Raw genomic sequence first — 21,923 nt, forward strand, 5'->3', positions numbered from 1 at the left:
AATAAAACCCTCAGCGTATATTTAGGGTCGTCCCTTCACTGTCCTAAAAAATGCAGCGTATTACTTAATATTGTCAATCTATCATTTGTGTGAACCAGGGGAGATTTAAAATATGAAAAAACACGTGGATATATCCATGTGTATACCATGCACTAGTACGTATCTTTACAATATGATTACATATCCAGTTACAGTTTTAACTAAGGTTGTTCTGTTGTTAATTCTTGTCATCACATTATTTTGATTTCTCCCCCTAAAAAAAAATTCTCTGGGCCGGAACCTTTGTTGCGCTGAAGTTTCACGTCGGACAGTATTTGGAAAGACGTTCGTGGCGCATCAAACGACGTGTTTCAGTCTTGACAGCATTATATTTCATGATAAGGTTAAATTAGACAGATCGGAAAGAGTCAGCATGTCAATATTTACGCCAACAAACCAGATCCGGCTGACGAACGTGGCGGTGGTGAGGATGAAGAAAGGAGGGAAGAGGTTTGAAATCGCCTGTTACAAGAATAAAGTCATGAGCTGGAGGACCGGAGCGTGAGTCTTTCTTTAAATAATCACTCACTGTTCATTTAATAAATTCTCTGTTATTCTTGTTTTCTGGCTGGAAGAGTCAGCGGACAGGTGTTGTTTGGTTTCCTTGAGACTCTCTTTGTTTACTTCCGGTCAAAAAGATACCTGAATGTCCATCCATGTTGTGTTCCAGGGAGAAAGATCTGGATGAGGTTTTGCAGACAAACTCAATCTTCATGAATGTGTCCAAAGGTCAGACGGCTAAGAAGGAGGATTTGATGAAAGCTTTTGGGACGGATGATCCGACAGAAATCTGCACTCAGGTGAGAACTACGTCACTGAACTTCACAGTGCTCACCTGCACCTTTCCTTTCCCGTCTTTATATCTTTATTTTTTTTTTCTTTCATGCACAGATCCTGGCCAAAGGAGAGCTACAGGTGTCAGACAAGGAGAGGCAGAGTCAGCTGGAGACCACGTACAGGGACATCGCAACGATCGTGGCAGAGAAGTGCATCAACCCCGAGACCAAGAGGCCGTACACGGTGAACCTCATCGAGCGGGCGATGAAAGACATCCACTACTCCATCAAGCCCAACAAGAGCAGCAAACAGCAGGTGAGACGGGTCTGTCCTCGCTCGCTCTCATGACTGTGGACATCACAAAGAAGAATTTCAGTTGCTGCCCTAAAAAGATTATTATTTTTTTTATTTGTATGTTTTACTTCATTTATTTTCTCATCCTTTCAAAACTACACCTGTAAAAACAGTCACATATGTCCCATGATTTATGATTTATGAGTTTTTTTGTTTTATTTATTAGTCTTATAAAACCTTGTGGGCTCGTATGCTGCAGTGATTCATTCATGGACTATTATGTCCTTTTTTCCTCTTCCTGCAGCTGAAGCCTTAAATTAATTTGTTGTTACCTGGAGTGTGTTTTTTTTTATTTTTCAAATTTCTTTAAAGATAAAAGCTGCTGCTCAAAGCTCATAAATGAAAAAAAACTATGAACCTCAGAATCGGCGTCTTATTTGAGAAATGAAGACGATTTGAACTTGTTGAATGTGACAGAAGAATATATTCAAAAGGGGGGGAAAAGCTTGTGTCTAACGTGTGTGTGTGTGTGTGTGTGGTGGTTCCCAGGCTCTGGAGGTGATCCGGCAGCTGAAGGAGACCATGCAGATCCAGAGAGCCCACATGAGGCTGCGAGTGGTGCTGCCTGCCAAGGAGGCCAAGAGGCTGAAGGAGAAGCTGAAGCCGCTGATGCAGGTTGTGGAGAGTGAAGACTTTGACGAGGAGCTGGAGATGGTGAGGAAGATCGCACAGTGTGTTTGTGATTAGCTATTTTAAACTCTTTAAACTGATGTTGCTTCCTTCCTCCTCTTCCTCCTCTCAGGTGTGTCTGGTGGATCCCGGCTGCTACAGGGAGATCGATGAGCTGATTCGCTGTGAGACCAAAGGCCGAGGTTCTCTGGAGGTTCTCAGTCTGAAGGACGTGGAGGAAGGAGATGAGAAACTATAATAACACAACCATTCAGGACTCTTGTCGGCACCTTAATCCACACTAACATGCTTCAGTGCAGCACACAAGCTCATCTCAGTCTGTCTGGAAAGATTCATGCTACTTCCTGAAACTCCTGCTCACCAGCGTCTCTCTGTTTAAAGGATTTGAATTAGAATTTTTTTATTTGCCTGACTGCATCCTGGCTGGAGGAGGATCTAGGAAATACTTTGAGCATTTATTGTGAAACTTCAAAATAAAAGTGTTAAAAGATTCCTTGGCTTCATTCAGGAGAGTTTACAGACGTTAAGATGAAGGGAACATCAGACACTGTGTGTGCCATGTCGCCATGCTCAAGATCCCGATAGAGAATTTCTTTTGACAAATGATTTATATTTTTCACAATGACTGAGTTTTATCTGTAGCAAATAAATATTTAAAGGAATATTTCCCTCTTTGTGTATGTGCATTGATTTATTTTGAAAACCACAGTTTGCAGAACTTAAAACATTTGGCATCTTCAAGAAGAAACAAAAGAAAATATCCAAACCAGTAAATAAATGATTCTATCTCTTATGACACATTTCTTGGAAAAAAAACGCAAAGTTTGATTGTAAACTTTAAACAACGTTTAGTTTCTTAATAGTCTGAAATCAACTTTGTAAAATACTTGTCAAACAAAACAAACCAAAGAGACCGAGGGGTTCAATGTTCCCAAACAGTGAAATCATGACACACGATGAACTTCAGCTTTGATGTTGGAGAAGTGCAAACAAATCTTCTATAATTTCATGCAAAAACAGGAGTTTTGTATAAATGGATCTTTGACTTAAACTGACGATGTTTAGCACTAAGTGTTGACTGAAAGTGAGTAACCTCTGAAATGTTGAAGATCTGCAAACAGTCTGAAGAGTTCAGTGTCGGTTTATCTCACAAGACAGCAGCTGCCTCCATCCATCGAGCATCCTTTATAAATAACAGTGAATAAAAGGGCTTTCATACATCTCTATCACCTCCTCATAGGAATACATGGAAAAACCATCGCCATGCACAAATCAACACAAACAACTTTTGTAAACAAATATTTCTGACCTGTTTAAAAAAAGTCTGTTTGTGCAGAAGAATTCGTCTGAGTCCTAAAGGTGTTTTTTTTTTTAACCGTCTTCAAAATAAACAACTGGGATGTTTGTTGTTTGTATTTGTGCAATAAGGGCTTCAGTTTAAGGACCAATATTTACTGAGTCTAGTTCAAGAACATACAGTGTATAAATCAACACAGGGCTGCTGTGAGTTCACTCCAGTTTACAGTGTGGCAGCTTCAATGCAAACACAGTCAAATAATATGTAAAGTTCTCCCCACATCCCGAACAATAAACTAGTAACACGATAAGTTATTATCAAGTAATCACTCAACCTGTGCAGCCTCTGCTGTTTCACTCCTCAGCTTTCTTATTGTCCAGATGATGTCACTCACACTCAGTTCACTGTTACATCCCCGTCTGCTCACATGGGCTCAGATCTGTGTTCATACTGGCTGTTTGTGAACGTAGTCCTGTTGATCCTGCTCAGCGGGTGATTCGCCTCGTCCTCCACGTTCGGAGGGCTGCTCGCGTCAGGCTGCTGCGGGTCTCTCGTGGGACACCTGGTGGTGAGAAACACCCCTCCAACCAGCATCAGAGCAGAGGAGATCCACCCCAGGTAAAGTGCAGGACCCCAGTCTCTTCTCATCAGCACGGCTCCCTCCAGCGGCTGACTGGTGTGATGGCACGTCCACGCTGTGGGAACAATCAGCAGAATGCCAGACAAAACAAAGAGAGCCCCAGAAGTAACTTTGACCTGGCCACGCAGAGGAAACCACACCGCCCCCACTGCTCCGATCACCACAGCGAAAGCCCCAGCTCCGATGGCAGCCATGATGAGGGCTCTCCATGTCCGAAAACTCCCCGAAAGAGACATAAGAGACCGGTAGAAGGAACAGTGCAGGCTACCATCGTGGGCCAAGTCCCAGTGATCCCATTCCAGCCACACCCCGTCCCAGTATGCAGGCAGAGTCGCTGTGGTGTTGTCCAGAGAGCCGCTCACCTTCCACAGGGCGAGGCAGCGTGTCAGGATGGCACAGAGCCACCCTGTGAGGCCCAGAGCGAGAGCGGCGAGCTCCAGCCGCCGCAGCATGACTCTGGACTGCTCCTAGCCTCCACTGCAGGCCCGACTGTCTAACCAGAAACAGCTGGCAGGCAGAGGCGGGGCGGGGTGTTATTTAACATGTGTGTGCATGTGTGAGCGATAGGCAATCTGTGTGTGTGTGTGTGCGTGGGTGTGTGTGTGTGTGTCTGATTTGCTTGTCTGCTCAGTGAGGAGAAACCAGTTCTCTGGTATTCATGGAAAGAGGAAGGCACAGCACGGGTGGAGGAGAGGAATCCCTCTGTTTGCTCTGCCATGGTTTCAAAACAATCCCTTTCTCCCATTTTCTGCGGGGAGGAGAAACACAAAAGCTCCTCTGTGCTCTGACTTTTAGCCCCTGAGTCATGTTTCAGAGAGACCTTGATTTAAAGAGCCACGAGCTCTTAATCCACTTGTGATGTTTGTTTCTCAGTAGCCGAGGCCTGAAGGGAGAACAGCTCTGACACCTAAAGACAAGCGTCCTCCACTCTTGATGAAAACAGATTCACGTGTTTTGCTCTGCAACATTTATTATGAATTCCAAGATGCAATTCACTGGCCCACAACTTTCTATCATGACAAACTTCCTCTGATTAAAATGTCAAAAACAATCACGACTGAAATACGATGTGTTTTTTTCTACTCTTATAAAAACATTCAGCTATAGTTATGTCCTCTAACTGTCTTTCACAACAAAGTAGATCTTCCAAGGAGGAGAGGAAAGCCATGTTATGGTTCACTATACTTCAAACAGTTTATAACTGTATCACACTCACTAATAATCTAATAATATATCTAACACCATCCTCACGTGTGCTCCCCCTGTGAATGAATGCCATGAAGAAAACACAGAACATCTGGAGATAGTTGTGTTGGCACAAATGTGGACAGAATGAAAAGTTGATGATGAATAATGACATCTTACTTCAGTGTTATTAAGTCACTGCCCTCAGATTCCTTGTATGAATCTGGGCATGTTTTGTGCACCTGCATGCAGCCCACTATGTTTGGCTATAGTTCAGTGTATTCCTCCTGAAGTGTTGGTTTCTTTGTGTTGTCTGTGTTCAGCCAGCAGTCCTCACAGTCACACGTAGTTTTTGATGGCGTAGCTGTGGTTGGGTGTCCTGGCCAGCGTGTACCCGCTGGAGCTGAAGCGTCCCCTCCGCTGTGGGCAGCTTGTGCACAGAATGCCTCCTCCACAGAGCAGCAGCCCAGATGTCACAAAGCCGATGTATATGGCTGCTCCCATCTCCCTCTTCAGCACCTCGGGGACGCGCGGGTTATAAAAATCTCGGATGATGGAGTTCGCGGTCCAGGAAACCGCAACAATAGTGGTGAGGGCTGACAGGCAGAAGACGGCCCCGGAGCTCTGCACCACCCGCGCCTTGACCCTCGGGTGTCCCAGGCAGTTGGTGCAGCGGGCTCCCAGGAGGAAGATGAGGAAGCCCAAACACCCCAGCACCAGGCCGATGCAGATGAGGCCGCGAGCCGCCTGGAGGTCCGGAGACAAGTCCAGCAAGGCATCATAGAGCTTACACTGCATCTGACCCGTGTACTCGCTGACGCAGGTCATCCACAGCCCCTCCCAGAACACCTGCATGACCACCAGGTGAGTGCCGATGAACGCTGTCACCTTCCACATGGGCAGAGCACAGATCAGGATGGTGCCAGCTACTCCTATCATAGAGAGGCTGATACCCAGCTCCTGCAGAGCCATGGGACAGTGCAGACTGAGTGACACCCTGAGAGACACAAAAAAAAGAGGGGGGGGGGGGGGGGGGGGGGGGGGGGGACAAAAACATCTGAGTACAGAATCAGAAAGTACACATGTTGCCTTCCTCTTCTAATATCCGGACATGTTTCTCGATTAATAAAGTTAGAGAGGCATGGTATTTACTTTGTTAAATAAAACATTGTATTTTCTACTTCAGGCTGACATGATGGTCACACGAGCTAAAGGATTGTTTGTTATGATAAGATCAGAAGTGATCACAGTATCACAGGGTTTTTTTTTCTCCACATAGTTGAAGATGTTTCTCATCACAGACGTCATTAGGAAAATATGTGGGGGGTTTCTAGTCATGGAGGCAAAGTGCCACTAGGGGGCAGCATGTCGCAGAAGAAGAGGTGACTTCTCTGAGGTCATAAAGCGTTTGAATGTCATAGATTTATCAAACTGCTGATTCGTGATCAAATCTTAGACAAGTTGATAATAAGAGAGACACCCTTAACCAGCATATTTATTTAGTTTATTTCGTGAGTTTATTGTTAGTTTTGTGTTGAATCATTCATCTCAGACATGCTTCCTTTATTTTGTTATATTTTGTTACAGATAATCGGTGGAATGAAAATATGACCTTTACATTCAAACAAGACAGAAGTGATCAGCTTGAAATGACAGTATAACTATGTATGTTCTCATGTGTTTATCCTGGGGGGGTCAAACCCTGAGAAAGTAGGAACAGGTAACACACTCCACATTTCTTCCTGAGACACTGGAGTAACTTGATCCTTTCGGATCTGCAGCTGACAACAAGAGGAAACCCTCCTGCTTGGTTGGCGGGACTGTAAACTAACCATGAACAAATCTTTTTTTTTTTTTCAAATCAAACCCTACATAATTATTATATCATGGTTAGATATAGATTGACCTATTTCCTGTCCCGTATTTATGAAGCTCACGATGGATCCAACCGTTCAAAGCACGCCTTCTTTACTAAACAAATCCCCTCGGAGGTTGTTTGAGTCCCTGAGTCATCCTGTTCGCAGGCTGGATGGTGTCTAGCTGACAAACAGGTTCTCTCAGAGTTTGGTTCAAATAACAACAGGTGCCTTTCTGGATATAAACAAGAAGCATGACAGAAACAGAACACATGAGAAGGTCATTTATTTAAAAAAACAAAACTTTAGCAAATTATGTTCTTAAACCACTTTCCTCAAACGTAACACAAAGATAATTTAAACTAACCACAAATCATGACTGACAACATAACCATTAACATCATATAATACTATTACAAACTTCATCTATGTAACCCTAAACTAAACAAAGTGCGTTTACAGTTGAATTTCCCTCGGGATCAATAAAGTATCTATCTATCTACAGAAAACAACGACAGATAAAAATGAGATCCAAAGCGACCTCCGTTTGAGAAATCTTCATACATCCAGTACAGTGCAAAGTGCGTGTCTTCTTCATGGTTTGTTGTCTGTGTGTGTGTCCTTCATCTTGATGTAGACTTCTACTCGTCCCATCACACGTGTCAAATATATGTCTTTGTAAAAGATCGCACTGAGTCCTGTTTACTGTTTCCTCCTGACTCGTTCAGGAAGTACTTCACAGAGGGGCTCTCTTCCTCTTTGCGGGGGCAGTTGGCACACAGAAGAGCTCCTCCAACGACCAGCAGTGCTCCGGCCCCCCAACCGATGTAAAGAGTGGCCCCCAACTCCCTTTTCTGGGCGTCCACCAGCACCGGGCTGTAGAAGTTTCTGATGATGATGCTTGCAGTCCAGGAGACAGGGATGAGGCAGAGGAGGCCACTGATGATCAGCAAAACGCCTGCTGCCACTGAAGCCTTGGCCTTGGCTCTCTCCTCTGGAATGAAGTTTGTGCACTTCCCTCCGAAAAACGCAACGAGGATCCCAACGAGGCCTATGACAATAGACACCACCACCAGGGCCCGGGCCCCCTGCAGGTCGCTGCTCAGAGCCAGCATGGAGTCGTACACCTTACACTGCATCTGGCCCGTACTCTGGACCACGCAGTTCATCCAGATGCCCTCCCATATGACCTGCGATGTCACTATGTTGTTCCCGATGAAGGCAGTGACTCGCCACATGGGTGTAGCGCAGACGATGAGCACCCCAATCCAGCCAAAGAGGGCGAGAGCGCAGCCGGCCATCTGCATCCCCATGGAAGCCATCGTCTTCTCTCCCTCTGCTCGTCTCTGAGAGAATATTACACACTGTTCGGGTGTTTGTGTGCATGTGAGGAAGAATGGGAGGCGTGAAAGCATAGCTACCGGCCCTGCCAAAGAATACCAGCCATGCAGGATTCTTTAAATGAAGGACAATGAAGGTTTGAGTATCGATTGCTCTGGTGAATGGAGAGGAGGATTGTGTTACAGAAGGTTTTTGTTTGGTACTTTGACAAGGTGGGACAGAAAATGCACCAAAATGTGAAAAAGAAAGAAAAAAAAGCACCGAGAAATTAGCACAAATTGTGAACCGATACGAGCGTGCAAGAGGAGAAAGTCTGCAAACAACCCTGCATGGCTCGTGAGCACACCCTGTGACGCTGCTTAAATCACTGCAGGTTGTTAGTACAACACCCTATGAACACAAATATCTACACGCTGAGAGGACTCAAGATTATCTAGAAAAACAGATTTGTGTTACCTTAAGGAATCATTTCATTTATATATGAGACATCCATGACAGAATAAAAAAAGACTGTCCTCACAGGCTCTGCTCACTCACTCATTTGGAGAGTTTGTCTTCACCACCATCTCTGACATTTTAGCAGGTGTGTTTGTCTTATTTCAAGACAAACACAACTTATTTCTATACCCTCTTATATATAAGCCACATCCACCTGACAAGTCCAGATAATCATTTCATTTCCAGAATGGCTCCTGAGTAGTAAAAAGATCAATCTGACGAGCAAAATGTAGTTAAACGTTTCACCTTAAATAAGACGACAGATCTCGTTTCAAGAAACTTCACAGGCACATTCGCAGATATTTCCTGATTATCAGCACTTCAGGCCTTTTTTTTGTTTCTTCTTATATCTGGAAATACAATCTGTCATCTGGACTTGTCGGGTGACCGTAGCTTATATAAACATAAACAAAGACCTTTCTGTGTATTTGCTCTCATCGCCCGTCTCTGAGTGTAACCGGGGGTGCTGCTTCGACTTCTGCCTTTTATCTCAACTTTTAGGTTTCCCAGCAGCCTTTGCTGTTAGTCAAGTGTTTTCTGGGTCTCTTGGTTAACTTAGTTTTGAGTCAGCTGGTTTCGCCCCCCCCCCCCCCACACACACACACACACACACACACACACACATTTTTCTACTAAGAAAAAAAAGCACTGGAAATGTTTATGATTCATCACCTGAAACCTATTTTTAATCATAGGTTGGCTTCTGAAGTCGATTGTGATGCGTTTGTTCCTTCGGCTGCTGTGACAGGAGTGACTTCAGCACATGGTGATTAATGGAGAACAGGTTCAGGGAGATTCTCTCTCTGAAGGATCACACAGGAATGTGAGACCAGGTGAAATGGAGCAACACAACTGGGTGTGTTCACCTCGGTCAAAACTCTAAGCTAACGTCATGTGTGATGAGAAAAATCAAAAGGGCAAAGGTCATGATGAATGTTATTCAGTGTGTCCTCTGAATGAGCAGAAAGTGTCTTTGGTTTGTAAATTTACTTTGCTTCAACATGTGTGGACCGAGTTTTGTAATCTGGTGCAACAATCTGCACGGCGACTGGGTGTACTGGTTTGTTTTAGTTGTAAAAAAAAAGAGAATTTGTTGGAATAATACTGTCATGGTTTGGTTTTGTTCTGTATTTAATCTTGTTTTAGTTTTCATTATTTCCCTCGTGTTCTGTGTATGTATGTTCCTAGTGTGGTTTACTTTAGTCCTTAATGTGTTTCCCTGTATCCTTGTTGTCTGTAGGCTTGTTTTCCTGTTACTTGTGTTTTCAGGTTCTTAGTTTGGTGTTTAATGTTCCCTAGTCTTGTTTTAAGTGTTTCCTGTTTTATTTTGTAATATCTTGTTTTAGTTCATGTCTTTTCATTGTCAGGTTTTACTTTGTACTTGTCTTCAGTGCTCTGGTCTTGTGTTCTTTGTTCCTTGTGTTTCCCGCCTTTGTGATCACCCTGATGTTCCTCACCTGTCTCGTTAGTCTCACCTGTGTCTGATTACCCCTTGTCTATTTAGTCTCAGTGTTTGCCTCAGTTTCTGGTCGGTTCATTGTCTTGTCGGATTTCGGTTGTCGTGGCCTGTTGTTTCCTCTCCCTGCTCCCTGTGTTTCTCCTCATTGTGGTTTTTGGATTTTTTGTCACTCATGCTTTGTGACGTTTTGGATTTAGTTTTTTTAAGTACGTTTTTGTTTTGCCTTTTTGTTAAAATAAATTATTTATTCTGCACTTGGGTCCTCCTCTCCTGTTTCCTACCCGGAACGTGACAAATACTGTATATGAGTTCAGATATTAAAGTGGAACTCCTCTTCAGTGACTGTTAAACTACCTTTGGATAACTTTAAATTTACTCATTCATTCAGTATACAAGAGCACCAAATGTGTGTTCACCCCTGATTGAAAATAGTCCCTAATATGTGTTCATACTAAATAAAAGTTGATCGAGCATTCAAAGTAAAAGTACACACGCCGACCAGAGGGAGGAAGTGGAGTCAGAAGGTTTTAAGGTTTTTTTTGTCCCATTTGGTCTTTTTTTTTTAATTGTATATTAACGCACTGTAGTGAGTCATTTATTACTGACCATGTATAAAGTCTTTAATCAGGAATATAAACTGAAAATACATAAATATCAAAGGCATTAGAATAAAAAAATGAAAATAAAGGTTAAAAGCAAAGGCTGAGGCTTTAGATTAATTATATCATAAAACACGTTATTATTTGATGCACTAGGTCAACAGAGTCCGACACAGCCTTTAGGACTGAAGCTATGTTATTATTATTGATGCACTGAAAGCAAAGGAAAACAAACTCAGAGTGTTTTTATCTCAACATGTTAAATGAGTGTGACCTGGATACACAACGAGGAGCTTCTTTTATCTGAGACAGTTCGAGAGCTGGTTTTAGGGCTCAGCTCTTTACGCTTGTTGAAAGTAAAACAGCTGGTTCTGTAAGAAAGCTCGAGCTGGCACGACAGAGTGAAACAACTGGTCGAGCTGGTTAAACGTCTGAGCTGAATGTTTTTCGACACACTTGTCACACTGTCTTCTTTCTTGTTAGAGTTTCTGTCTTGTGATCTAAATTCTCGCTCACATCGTCTGTGAGCGGGAATTTGATAACAAAAACAATCCGAGCACCCATCACTGAATCAGGGAATTAGGTGACGTGTTTAGACAATCACAGCTCCTGACCTGATTTAAGTTAGCTTCCTTTACTAGCCAACAATTACAGCTTCATTCACTTTAAGTCTTTTTAGCCACTAAAACCAAAACCTGAAGTGTAAAAAGCGAGATAAAGCAGAACTTTGACAAAGGATGTTTTATTAAAAATCTGTGATTTCTGTTCACAAACACATAAATTGTATAAAATACGTTATACAATAAATTCACAATATATCAGTGGTACTATACAAGATTCTTTCCATCAGTGGTTTTTTCTTATTCTTCTAGCCCAGCTTAGATTTACAAAACAATCAGAGAACAAAACGATACAAGCTTTATATAAAATGTTTCTCATTCAGTCCAGTCCTTCAGCTGCAGCACTGTCGCTGCTCATCTCTGTGTTTCTCATTCCTCAAGAAACACTCTCTCTTGCCTTACCAAATCTGAATTTCTCTCAGTGCGTCACTTCAGTGGGACATAAACAGACGTTCACAGCAAATGACGGTCAAGAAAAGAGTCTTTTCGCAGGAGAGTGGATCTTCTAGACGTAGGCTCGGCTGGTCGCTGTGGATCTGGCCCCGGCGTACTTGACTGGATACTCTGGACCCTCTTTGGGGGGGCAGGAGCTGCAGAGGAGGGCGCCCCCGAGGATGAGGAGACCGGCTGTGCCCCAGCCGATGTAGAGTGCGGCCCCCAGCTCTCTCCTCTGAGCGTTGGTCAGGATGGGGTTGTAGAAATCCCTGATGATGGTGTTGGCAGACCAGCAGACGGGAATGAGGATCAGGACACCGGCACAAATGAAGACGATTCCAGCAGCGATAGCCACCCTGGCTTTAGCTCGCTCATTCTCCACAAAGTTGGTGCACTTTCCTCCCGCGATGCCGAGGATGACCCCGAACGCCGAGACGATGATGGCGATGACGACCAGAGCTCGCGCCGCCTGAAGGTCCTGAGGGAGAGCCAGCAGCGAGTCGTAGATCTTGCACTGCATCTGACCCGTGCTCTGAGTCACACAGTTCATCCACAAGCCTTCCCAGATGACCTGCGCTGTCACAATGTTGGCTCCGATGAAGGCCGTGACCTTCCACATGGGGAGGGCGCAAACAATGATGGTTCCCAGGAAACCGACGATGGCCAGGGCATAGCCCAGCATCTGTCTACCCATTGACACCATGATGAGGCTTCTTGGATCTGAAGTAGAGTTTGTTAGAAGGTCAGGTCAGCCTAAAGTTCAGTACATACTGCGGCACATTTCCGTTGGGTTTAAGTACTGTATGTGTTTCATGAGGGTGGAGTCAGGATGTCCTGCCTTCTGACCTGAAACCAGTGCAGTGATTTACCTGCCTGACCGGATTCTTCACGTTATTCGAATGTGGTTGGGGAGCAGTTTCGACGAGATGAGCCTCTATGCTAATGAGGCTCCGTGAGGAGGAAACACGTTCGTCACTGCCGGTCACAAACCTTTGATCAGGCGGAGGATCGGGTCAGTGGTTTCTGTTTTTTTTTTTTTAAAACACCAACCAGGATAAGAGTATCACCGGAAGTCACATGACGACAGAAACGACTGTTAGATATGGTTTTGTTTCCTGTTTTGGATTTTTGTAAAATATCTCAAGATTGAACTTATCTCAAGTTTTATTTTGTGTATTTCAGAAAATCAACTAAAATAATCTATTTCTTTTTTTTTTTTTTATGAAATGACAAAATAATTAAAATGATTTTCCAGAATGTTTTTGATAACTCTCATTTATGTACAACTTGAATTTGACTTTTTTTTTATTTTTTATCATGGCCTTTCTCTCGAGTCTAGAATCTTTAAGGATCTTTAATGATCAGAATTTCACACCATGCATCATGTAAATAAATTGTGTTGAAATCATAACTTCAGAGACCAAATATAGAAATGACAAAGTTTTATTATAATTCCTCAGAATATTCTTTAAACTGAGGCGATATTTACAGAAGAACAAGACATCACATGACATCGCTATTTACAAAATCAACTCTGCAGGACATGAATACATTTGTGCTTGCTGAACAGTCACGCTGTCACAAAGTTCATTTATCAACACTTCACAAAATATTTTACATCAGAGCACAAAAAATCCATCTTAAAGAGAAAACATTTAGTTTGACAGATTTTCACCATTCTCTAGAAATACATCATATATTTTGGTGCAATATAAAATGCCCTGAGCAATCACAGCAGTCATCTCAGTTTTTTTCCTCTTTGTGTCCTTTCAGTTTGTTTTATTGGTACTGTCGAGAAGTGTAGGCGGTTGGTGCTGCGTACACTTTGGGGGGTCCGTACGACCCGCTGTATGCCCGACTGGACGGGGGAACATACACGGGGCTGTACGTCGGCGGGTTTGAGGCCGCGTAAGGGTACACGGGGGGAGCCTGTTGGTAGCCTGGGTATCCATACATGGGTTTGGAAGGAGGGCAGGATGTGCAGAGGATGATCCCGCCGATGAGGAGGATTAAAGCAGACGCCCAGCCGATGTAGATGGCAGCTCCTATCTCCCTCTTCTGCGTGTTGACAGTGAGAGGGCTCTCAAAGTCGGTGATGGTCACGGCTGCAGACCAGCAGACGGGGATCAGGAGCACGAGGGCAGCGGCGATGATGAGACATCCTCCTAAGATCACCACCTTGGCCATGGAGGAGTCTTTCTTCAGACAGCTGGTGCACTTGGCTCCGATGAAGCTGACGAGGAAGCCGATGAAGGCCAGGATCAGGGCGATGATGACCAGGGCTCGGGCGGCCTGCAGATCCCTCGACAGCCTCAGGACGGATTCGTTCAGCCTGCACTGCATTTGTCCCGTGCTCTGCATCACACAGTTCATCCACAGACCGTCCCACACTACCTGGCCTGTCACAATGTTGGCTCCGATGAAGCTGGTCACTCTCCACATCGGGATCCCCGTGGTCACCGCGCAACCAACAAAGCCGATAAAGCTGATGATCTGACCTGCTGTTTCCTTGGCAATCCTCCCCATGGTGAAGAGGCCTCGTCCGAGGCAGGAGAGACACGAGTTTCAGCACGCAGGTCCGCTTCTCTCTCGGGAAATGCCACAGCTCTGTCGCTCGCTGTTTGTCGGGGAAGAATGTACTGAGGGAGGGCCGTCGCTCGGTCGGGTTCGTTCTTCTGGTAAAACAAGATTCCTCCTACTAGAGGAGTGGCATCCATTTTTAAACAATGCTTTGCTTTTGTTCTTGGATAACAAGCACTCGTTATGCAGATTTCTGAGCAGTAAACCTGCTTTTATTGCTGCTACAGACACTTAGCCACTGTGAAGGTCCTCAAAGCAGCTCACATAGTCCAAGATGGAAATGAACGGTGTTACTTATTTGTATTTCTTTATTACTCGTTAAAAAAAAGGATCAGATTTTTAAAAATGTTGAGAGTGAAGACGAGCGAGCTTTAAACTGGGACTGCTTTGAACAACCGGCAGACATGTTGCTTCTCCTCTGCTTTATCAGGACGTAGAAGTGTTAACACATCAGAGCAGAGGCTGTGTTGATGAGTTGTTTTGTCCCCGACATTTTGTGTTAAGTTCAGAATTCAAGGCAAGTCACGACAGGCCTGACAAAACATCACGCCTTAACATGGCCGCTGCCAAAATCAAGACAAGACAACACAGAGGGTGAACCCCAAAGGGCGGAGAGGATTTTTTCTCTTTCAGCGCAGATGTACTGACACTTTATATTTGAAAACAGAATCTGATGTCTGTTCACACATCTAACGCTGTTATTTGATTCTGCACTGAAGACCAGACCAACACTGGGAAATATAGAAACAATCCTTTATAGGTGTACACCATGTAAACAGGAAGTAACCTGCCTGAACGTTATCGTTGAATCAGTGCAGCGTTGATCATAACTCTCTCTCTCTCTCTCTCTTTACCCTCTGCATCACTCTTATATCCTTTGAGATTCTCGGACATATCAAACAAACACTCATCCAGTAGTTTAACATTTTATTTACAGTGACAGAGCATGAGGACGTTCAGAAGCACACAAACGATGTTGTGTGCAGTTTGTGTGAAGATGAAAAAAGGAAAAACATTTCTTATTACACAGAAGTCCAAGGCATGCATTAAGAAAGCTGTTTATTTTCCATCTGAATGAAAATACGTAGTACACTCTGATTAAATATTTACATGGATTTATGAGTAGAATATTTTCAATCTTGGTTATCCATCTGGCTAAACAAAATCCAAATACATTTAATCAAACTGGCTGGATAAGACAAACAGTCAGTGGGAGAAAGATCGTGACACTTTTACAAACTACTCGTAAGAAATATATTACAGTTTGAAGCACTTCCTGTGGCCCGTTCAGAGTCTCTGTTGGACGTCCCAACCGTCTCATACGTATTCTCTTGATGTGGAGGTTGACTTCACCGGAGAGAACTTGGGGACGTAGTGAGGGTGTTCATGTTTGGGTGGGCAGTTCCAGCACAGTAAACCCCCTCCCATCAGTAGCAGAGACGCGGCCCCCCAGCCGATGTAAAGCGCCGCTCCCAACTCGTACCTCTGGGCCTCGATCACGAGCGGGTTGTAGAAGTTCCTGATGATGGCGTGGGCAGACCAGGAGACGGGGATAAGGCAGAGCAACCCCGAGACGATGAACAGAACTCCAGCCACGATGCAAGCCTTCGCCTTGGCTCGCTCGTCATCGATGCAGTTGGTGCATTTCCCTCCAGCGATGGACAAACACAGTCCGAGTATCCCAATCAGGATGGAGATGATGATCATGGCGCGAGCAGCCTGCAGGTCCGAGCTCAGGGCCAGCATGGAGTCGTACACCTTACACTGCATCTGGCCCGTACTCTGCACCACACAGTTCATCCACATGCCCTGCCAGATGGTCTGAGCCGTGATGATGTTGGCCCCAACAAAAGCAGTGACCTTCCACATGGGCAGGGCGCACACCACGATGACCATGAACCAGCCAATCACAGACATCGATATACCGATGAGCTGAATCCCCTGAGACACCATCTCACCGGCTTCGTTCCCCACGCAGTAAAATCCAGAAAAAGAGACAGAAGTGGACAGAGGTGAGGTGGCATTTATAGGCTGCTGTGTGAGAAGTAGGACGCAGACATGAGGGTATGTGATACCACAACACTCAGCTCCCATTGGCTGGATGGAGTTTACACACAAACAGAGACCCGGTGACCTTTACGAGTGCTGACCTACTCGAATCCGAAGCTTCAAGGTCAGAAACAAACAAAAGAAACATGTTTACGTCCAACTGACCTCAAATCCTCTCAACTGAATTTAAGACTGAAGATTGGTTCACCGAAGGAACATGAGAATCCAAACTTCAAACAAAGCTCGATTCAAATTATTATAACCCTGAATCTGTATGATTTGCTGACACACGCTTACAAATGTTTTATATTTTAATCGGTTAATCCTGAAAAATGTGAGCTGTGTACTTCATATTGTCAGAAGAAAAGTGTTTAAAACCAGATTTGGATCTTATTGAGGATGAAATAATCTGATACTCTGATGGTCTTTTAAAATAAAAAAAATGTAGGATGAATACATAAACTGTAAATGAACGTGGGTTTGTTTTTTGTTTTTGTTATTAATGAGCTGACCATCAAACGGACCACTTCAATTTCATGATTTTTTCCCGATCACACTTATCAGCGCACTCCTGCAAATATTAAAAGTCAAACATGCCTGTTTTTCCCATCTTTGATCCGAACATAACACTGAAAATACGCACGCACACAAAAGGATCTGATCTGATCAGGATCTGATTTGGACTCTCGTTCGATCATTAATCCACAGATTACCGCCGCTGCTGATGTTCACTCTGTGAGAGACGACTGCAGTGTTAGTCTGAGTACAGCAGGGGGCAGTGTTTGGCAAGGAAATACTTCTGCAAAGTTCACAAACTGTTCATTTAGGGTCTAAGAATCCAAACGCATCCCATAATAGTCCAGACTTGTTTTTAATAATCTTTAGAAAAAGATGTATTTATAATTTATATACATTTTGATTTAGATAACTTTTCAGCTACTTGGATATTAACCTTGTTGCCAGGTAAGCTGAAGTCAGTATTTAATTAGCAATAAAAACATTTAGATTGAAATGTTCTCATCAAAAAGAGAAAGTTTGAGTATTGAATAATTTATGTGGATAAACTCCATGTATCCTTGTTAACAGCATGTGAGCCGCTCAGATCTATAAGTTCTGTAGAGCCACACCTTTCTTCATTAAAACCTCCATTTTATCCAATTGTTAATCTGTTTCAGTATCAATATCAATGTCTTACAATCTGGAAGAACGTACACAAGATAATCATTCAATACTGATAAAAAAAGTATTTATTTACAGTTTGAGACAGACACGCAGACATTAAAATGAAATGATATGTTTAAAGGCACAAATGTATGAAAATAAGAAAAAGTGATCACATTCAATTCAACAAGTCTACATGCTGTTCTAATATGTATTGGCTTTACACTCCCTCTCGTGCCTTTGCTTACTCAGTCCTCATTAACAGCTGTTTGGGTGTGGTGCACAGCTCTTCTCTTTCGCGGCACTGATGAAACAAATCCTGAAAGTGCTGAAACATTAAATCATCAAACAGAACTGCGACCACAATAAAATCCCTGTGAAAATTCAGATCATACTTTTTTGTGGTTATATGAACAATTTCTGGACCACAAAGCATTTGATGAAAGTTTTCTCGGCCTCGTCATCTCGTTCTCTTCTCAGACGTAGTCTTTGGGTGCAGACGAGCGGGGAGCTGAGTATTTGGCGGAGTAGCTGTCCTTGGGGGGGCAGTTGGCACAGAGGAGTGCACCGCCCAGGATGAGGAGGGCCGAGGCTCCCCAGCCGATGAAGAGAGAAGCTCCCAGCTCCCTTCTCTGAGATCCCCCGAGCAGTGGGTCGTAGAAGTTCCTGACGATGTTGTTTGCCGTCCAGCACACGGGGATGAGGCACATAAGTCCACAGATGATGAAGATCACGCCGGAGGCCACGCCGATTTTAGCTTTGGAGGATTCATCTTCCACACAGTTGGTGCATTTGCCCCCTGCCATGGCCAGGAGGATGCCCAGGATGCCGACTATGATGGAGATGATGACGAGGGCGCGGGCAGCCTGCAGGTCAGAGCTCAGGGCCAGCATGGAGTCGTACACCTTGCACTGCATCTGGCCCGTGCTCTGCACCACGCAGGTCATCCAGATGCCCTCCCAGGTGGTTTGAGCCGTGACAATGTTACTGCCGACGAAAGCTGACACCTTCCACATGGGCAGGGCGCACACAACGATGACCCCAATCCATCCGATAATGCACAGGGCAGTGCCCAACATCTGGAAGCCTGCTGACACCATGACTCCTCAGAAAGCTTGTTTCACAGTCGTTTGAAAAAAAAAGGTCCAAACGTTGTTTCTCTAGATCAGTTAGGTCTCGCTTGAAAGATCCCCAAGAGTAAATGTTTGGTCAAGGTTGGAGCGGGTCTTTTATACACGTTACCCGGGAGGAGCTTGACACACAAACTGTCGCACAGAGCTGTGACGTGATGCTTGCCTCCCAGCCGGGGGCATGTTTCATCATGTCAGTTTTTGTCTCAGTCTGGTAATCTTTACAGGTGCATCACCACACGGTGACTCACAGCCACCGGGAACAGCCACACCTTCACAGGGGACACTGAGAGCTTTTTTTAGTCTTGTTTCCATTTTGACAGAATTTCTGTTGCATGATTTGATAACGGTGACTCAAAATAAGATGAAGTGATTTTGTACCTTGTAGCAGATGAAAGTGGTTGCTCACGTCTGCACAGATATCAAGGCGAAAGAGGAGCACAATCTATCTCTCTCTCTCTCTCTCTCTCTCTCTATCTATCTATCTATCTATCTATCTATCTATCTATCTATCTATCTATCTATCTATCTATCTATCTATCTATCTATCTATCTATCTATCTATCTATCTATCTCTCTCTATCTATCTATCTATCTATCTATCTATCTATCTATCTATCTATCTATCTATCTATCTATCTATCTATCTATCTATCTAACACAGCACGTGTTCTCTGTAATCATATTTCTACTTTCACAAGCCTTCAAACTTCATTTCGAGTCTCAAAGTTCACACTAAAGGAAAAGTAACGTCTTTCAGAGTTTTAAAGTTTTGACGCACAAACTTCTTCTGCACACAATTTTAAAAAGTGAAAAATTTATATCTGTCTAAATATCAATATCATATCACTCTCACCATTACTTTAGTCATTCATCAATAACATTTGAAGAGACTCAAGGTTTTTGAGGATTATTGTTGTTTTTTGTTTACCCAAAATCTTTGTCCTTTCCTGTACTGATCTTTTATTACTGTCATTAATTCTCTGAACTCTGAAGCAGGCGGAGGAACAGCTTGACCCATTCTGATATTTTAATCAATCACACTGCCCTAATTATTGTTTGCAGCAGTCGAGTACAAATCTCACAGTGTTCCCATGAATTTAAACGTACCGACACAGTTTAAGAGAAAAGCACTGACGGCTGCTGAACCACATTACAAGGAGCAGAAAACTAAAACAAGGAGTACAAACTTTCAATCAGCATTTTTCCAATCACAAGGAAGTGCAGTATCAGAGCATGCATGAGTGAAAAGCAGAGCTTAAAGCTGACCTTACAGTGATGTCAGTCCTCTCAGGCCGGCGAGCTCAAGTCTTCTACCTCTCCAGGTTGTGTTTGAAGAAAGATGTGCGCTCCTCAGGGCTGACCGTCCCGCTTGATTAATCGATAGTTTTTCTCAGCAGTGAGAAGACACGCAGGAGGGACATGTTGGGGAAATGGTCACACGATGCCAAGTGGTCCCAGATGACAATGTTGTATAAAAAAGAAAGAAAGAGGGAATAGTGAGAGAGGGGGCAAAGAGACGTGGAGAGAGAATCAGATTGTTTCAAAAATGAATAGAGGCAGTGTTTAAGAGCCAAAACTGCTGTTAGGACCATAAAGACTCTATTTTATCCGAGGCAGGATCATTTAAGCCTCTTCGGCCTGGCTATGGAGATTGGGTTCCACGCACAAGGAGCCACAGAGGAATTTCCCTCAATTAGGGATCTGAGGAGAGATGGTTTCAGGTGAGATTAGTTCTGATGTGAAGGTCCTGATGGGCTGCAGGAAGGCCACAGTCAATACACGCAGCTTCTTCTGCATCCTGTATCAGATTCTAACTAATAAGCTGAAGTCATGTTTAATGTAGCCACTTTAATTGTCTGTGTTTTTAACAGAAATTTGCATGGATTGTGTAGAAGTGTCAGTTTCCCACTGAGGCATTTTTCCCCGAGAAACGGAGACAGAAAAACTGCGGCAACTTTTGCAACACAATTTGCATGACAGGTGAAAAAACTTGACTCCACATCCGTGAGAAAATGCCGCAGGGAGCTGAGGTGACGAGTCTCAACAAGCAGTGGGAGGCGAGCCCAGGCTTCACTGTAACGGCCGCTCTGGCGCTCAATTAACAGTCCAACCCTTCAGTTCAATTAATGGTTTACTACGTTTCAACGCAGAGTTCAAAAGGCAAAATGATTCTGCTGCGCTGAAAGGTGTCTTCATTTCAATATTATTATTTTTTAATATTAGCTTTTATTTCCCCGGCCTCAGTTCAACAAGGTTAAAACAGAAAGTCTGTTTCATAACCACCTAATAAAACACCTCACAGGAGCTTCACATTTTGAATTTAAAACTTCTCCATCTGTTGGATGGTGATGTTTCCATGGCGATGACGTTGGCGTTTTGATCTTCGTTTTCTCTCTTCTTTTTTTTTGGTGTTGACTTGGTCATTTAGTTTCTTGAGTTCATTATTAAAAGACATTTTTGTGGAAACATTCGACACAAATGCTTGATTTAAAAAAGATTATTATGATGAATATGTTTCAGAATAATCATCATCTGACGTAGATATTGTCCTATATAAGGTATCTAAAGTAGCATGGGGTAATTCTTCATAGCAGCAGGTGGGTGGGGCAGATAACAGTTAATATTTTGTGATGTATAAATAACTGTTAGTTACACTGTTTGTTTTTAACACACAGAAAAACCAGTTTCTTGTGTCATTGTGTCGTATACCTGTGTGGGCGGATGGTGTTTGTATTGGGGGTGTGATGTCATCAGAGCGAGCCCTGAGGCCGGTGTTCAAGTTTCAGGGGAAATTTAATCCCAAACAGTGTCTTTGTGGTACCTTTAGTGAGTCACGCATGTTCAAACATGATATGTTATCACATGACAGAAACAGGAAGTGTGCTAAGTCTCCATAATTGATGAACTTTTTTTTTTTTAATCTTCTATGGAAGATCTATATTTTATTTTGTTCATCAAAATCCACAAATCAAGTTGCGTGATGTCATGTTTTGGTCTGTTTTCTTGTTTCAGTCCAGTTTTTCAGTGTCGTGATGTAAAGTCACAGGAGCTCTCGTGCTAGTGAGGAAAAAAGCAGGTTCAGGGGATCGACAGGGACAAGGAGGGACTGAGGCTTCGTGTTTTGCCCGGGAGATATTTTCACTTCCTCATTTGTGTTCATTTAAAAAAAAAAAAAGAGTCAAGCTTTTTGGGTTTTGAACAAAGACAGGAACAACATTTCTTCCTTATTTATCATTACTTCTGTTATTTCCACATTCATTGTTATTTAAC

The 21,923-nt window shown here is 43.5% G+C and overlaps 7 protein-coding genes across 9 annotated transcripts; 1 reads left to right on the forward strand and 6 right to left on the reverse strand.

Annotated features, from left to right (window-relative positions):
* Window positions 1–288: 288 nt before the first annotated feature.
* sbds (SBDS ribosome maturation factor) lies at window positions 289–2,462 on the forward strand. Its single transcript, XM_079353743.1, has 5 exons — window positions 289–540; window positions 710–839; window positions 931–1,131; window positions 1,660–1,824; window positions 1,913–2,462. Exons 1-5 carry the CDS (start codon window positions 413–415, stop codon window positions 2,036–2,038), a joined length of 750 nt encoding a protein of 249 aa, XP_079209869.1. The 5' UTR covers window positions 289–412; the 3' UTR covers window positions 2,039–2,462.
* Window positions 2,463–2,519: 57 nt separating this feature from the next.
* Window positions 2,520–4,508, reverse strand: LOC306830334 (claudin-4-like). Its single transcript, XM_079353744.1, has one exon. It carries the CDS (start codon window positions 4,187–4,189, stop codon window positions 3,521–3,523), a length of 669 nt encoding a protein of 222 aa, XP_079209870.1. The 5' UTR covers window positions 4,190–4,508; the 3' UTR covers window positions 2,520–3,520.
* Window positions 4,509–4,706: 198 nt separating this feature from the next.
* LOC306830178 (claudin-4-like) lies at window positions 4,707–20,073 on the reverse strand (the record flags this gene model as incomplete). Of its 3 annotated transcripts, none has more annotated exons than XM_079353466.1 (2): window positions 4,707–5,919; window positions 19,925–20,073. In XM_079353466.1, one exon carries the CDS (start codon window positions 5,892–5,894, stop codon window positions 5,262–5,264), a length of 633 nt encoding a protein of 210 aa, XP_079209592.1. In that variant the 3' UTR covers window positions 4,707–5,261. The 3 variants fall into 3 exon arrangements, with proteins under 3 accessions (XP_079209592.1, XP_079209591.1, XP_079209593.1); XM_079353465.1 differs by having other exon boundaries at window positions 19,920–20,073; XM_079353467.1 differs by lacking the exon at window positions 19,925–20,073 and adding an exon at window positions 8,015–8,100 and having other exon boundaries at window positions 4,707–5,907.
* cldne (claudin e) lies at window positions 11,465–12,830 on the reverse strand. The gene has a single exon (XM_079353469.1). The coding sequence runs from the start codon at window positions 12,431–12,433 to the stop codon at window positions 11,801–11,803; it is 633 nt and encodes a 210-aa protein (XP_079209595.1). The 5' UTR covers window positions 12,434–12,830; the 3' UTR covers window positions 11,465–11,800.
* cldnf (claudin f) lies at window positions 13,266–14,309 on the reverse strand. Its single transcript, XM_079353463.1, has one exon. The coding sequence runs from the start codon at window positions 14,254–14,256 to the stop codon at window positions 13,510–13,512; it is 747 nt and encodes a 248-aa protein (XP_079209589.1). The 5' UTR covers window positions 14,257–14,309; the 3' UTR covers window positions 13,266–13,509.
* LOC306830177 (claudin-4-like) lies at window positions 15,326–16,263 on the reverse strand (the record flags this gene model as incomplete). The annotated part of the gene is made up of 1 exon (XM_079353464.1): window positions 15,326–16,263. The coding sequence occupies one exon, from the start codon at window positions 16,261–16,263 to the stop codon at window positions 15,628–15,630; it is 636 nt and encodes a 211-aa protein (XP_079209590.1). The 3' UTR covers window positions 15,326–15,627.
* cldna (claudin a) lies at window positions 17,589–18,842 on the reverse strand. The gene has a single exon (XM_079353470.1). The coding sequence runs from the start codon at window positions 18,618–18,620 to the stop codon at window positions 17,997–17,999; it is 624 nt and encodes a 207-aa protein (XP_079209596.1). The 5' UTR covers window positions 18,621–18,842; the 3' UTR covers window positions 17,589–17,996.
* Window positions 20,074–21,923: the final 1,850 nt, after the last annotated feature.

The sequence above is a fragment of the Symphodus melops genome, assembly GCF_947650265.1.
Source record: "Symphodus melops genome assembly, chromosome: 10".
Taxonomy (NCBI): domain Eukaryota; kingdom Metazoa; phylum Chordata; class Actinopteri; order Labriformes; family Labridae; genus Symphodus; species Symphodus melops.

Bases quoted from the DNA above. Each gene is read 5' to 3' on its own strand.
- sbds (XM_079353743.1), top strand. From the start codon at position 413: ATGTCAATATTTACGCCAACAAACCAGATCCGGCTGACGAACGTGGCG. The intron at 840-930 runs GTGAGAACTACG...TTTCATGCACAG, and splicing joins CGACAGAAATCTGCACTCAG to ATCCTGGCCAAAGGAGAGCT. The intron at 1,132-1,659 runs GTGAGACGGGTC...GGTGGTTCCCAG, and splicing joins ACAAGAGCAGCAAACAGCAG to GCTCTGGAGGTGATCCGGCA.
- LOC306830334 (XM_079353744.1), bottom strand. From the start codon at position 4,189: ATGCTGCGGCGGCTGGAGCTCGCCGCTCTCGCTCTGGGCCTCACAGGG.
- cldne (XM_079353469.1), bottom strand. From the start codon at position 12,433: ATGGTGTCAATGGGTAGACAGATGCTGGGCTATGCCCTGGCCATCGTC.
- cldnf (XM_079353463.1), bottom strand. From the start codon at position 14,256: ATGGGGAGGATTGCCAAGGAAACAGCAGGTCAGATCATCAGCTTTATC.
- cldna (XM_079353470.1), bottom strand. From the start codon at position 18,620: ATGGTGTCAGCAGGCTTCCAGATGTTGGGCACTGCCCTGTGCATTATC.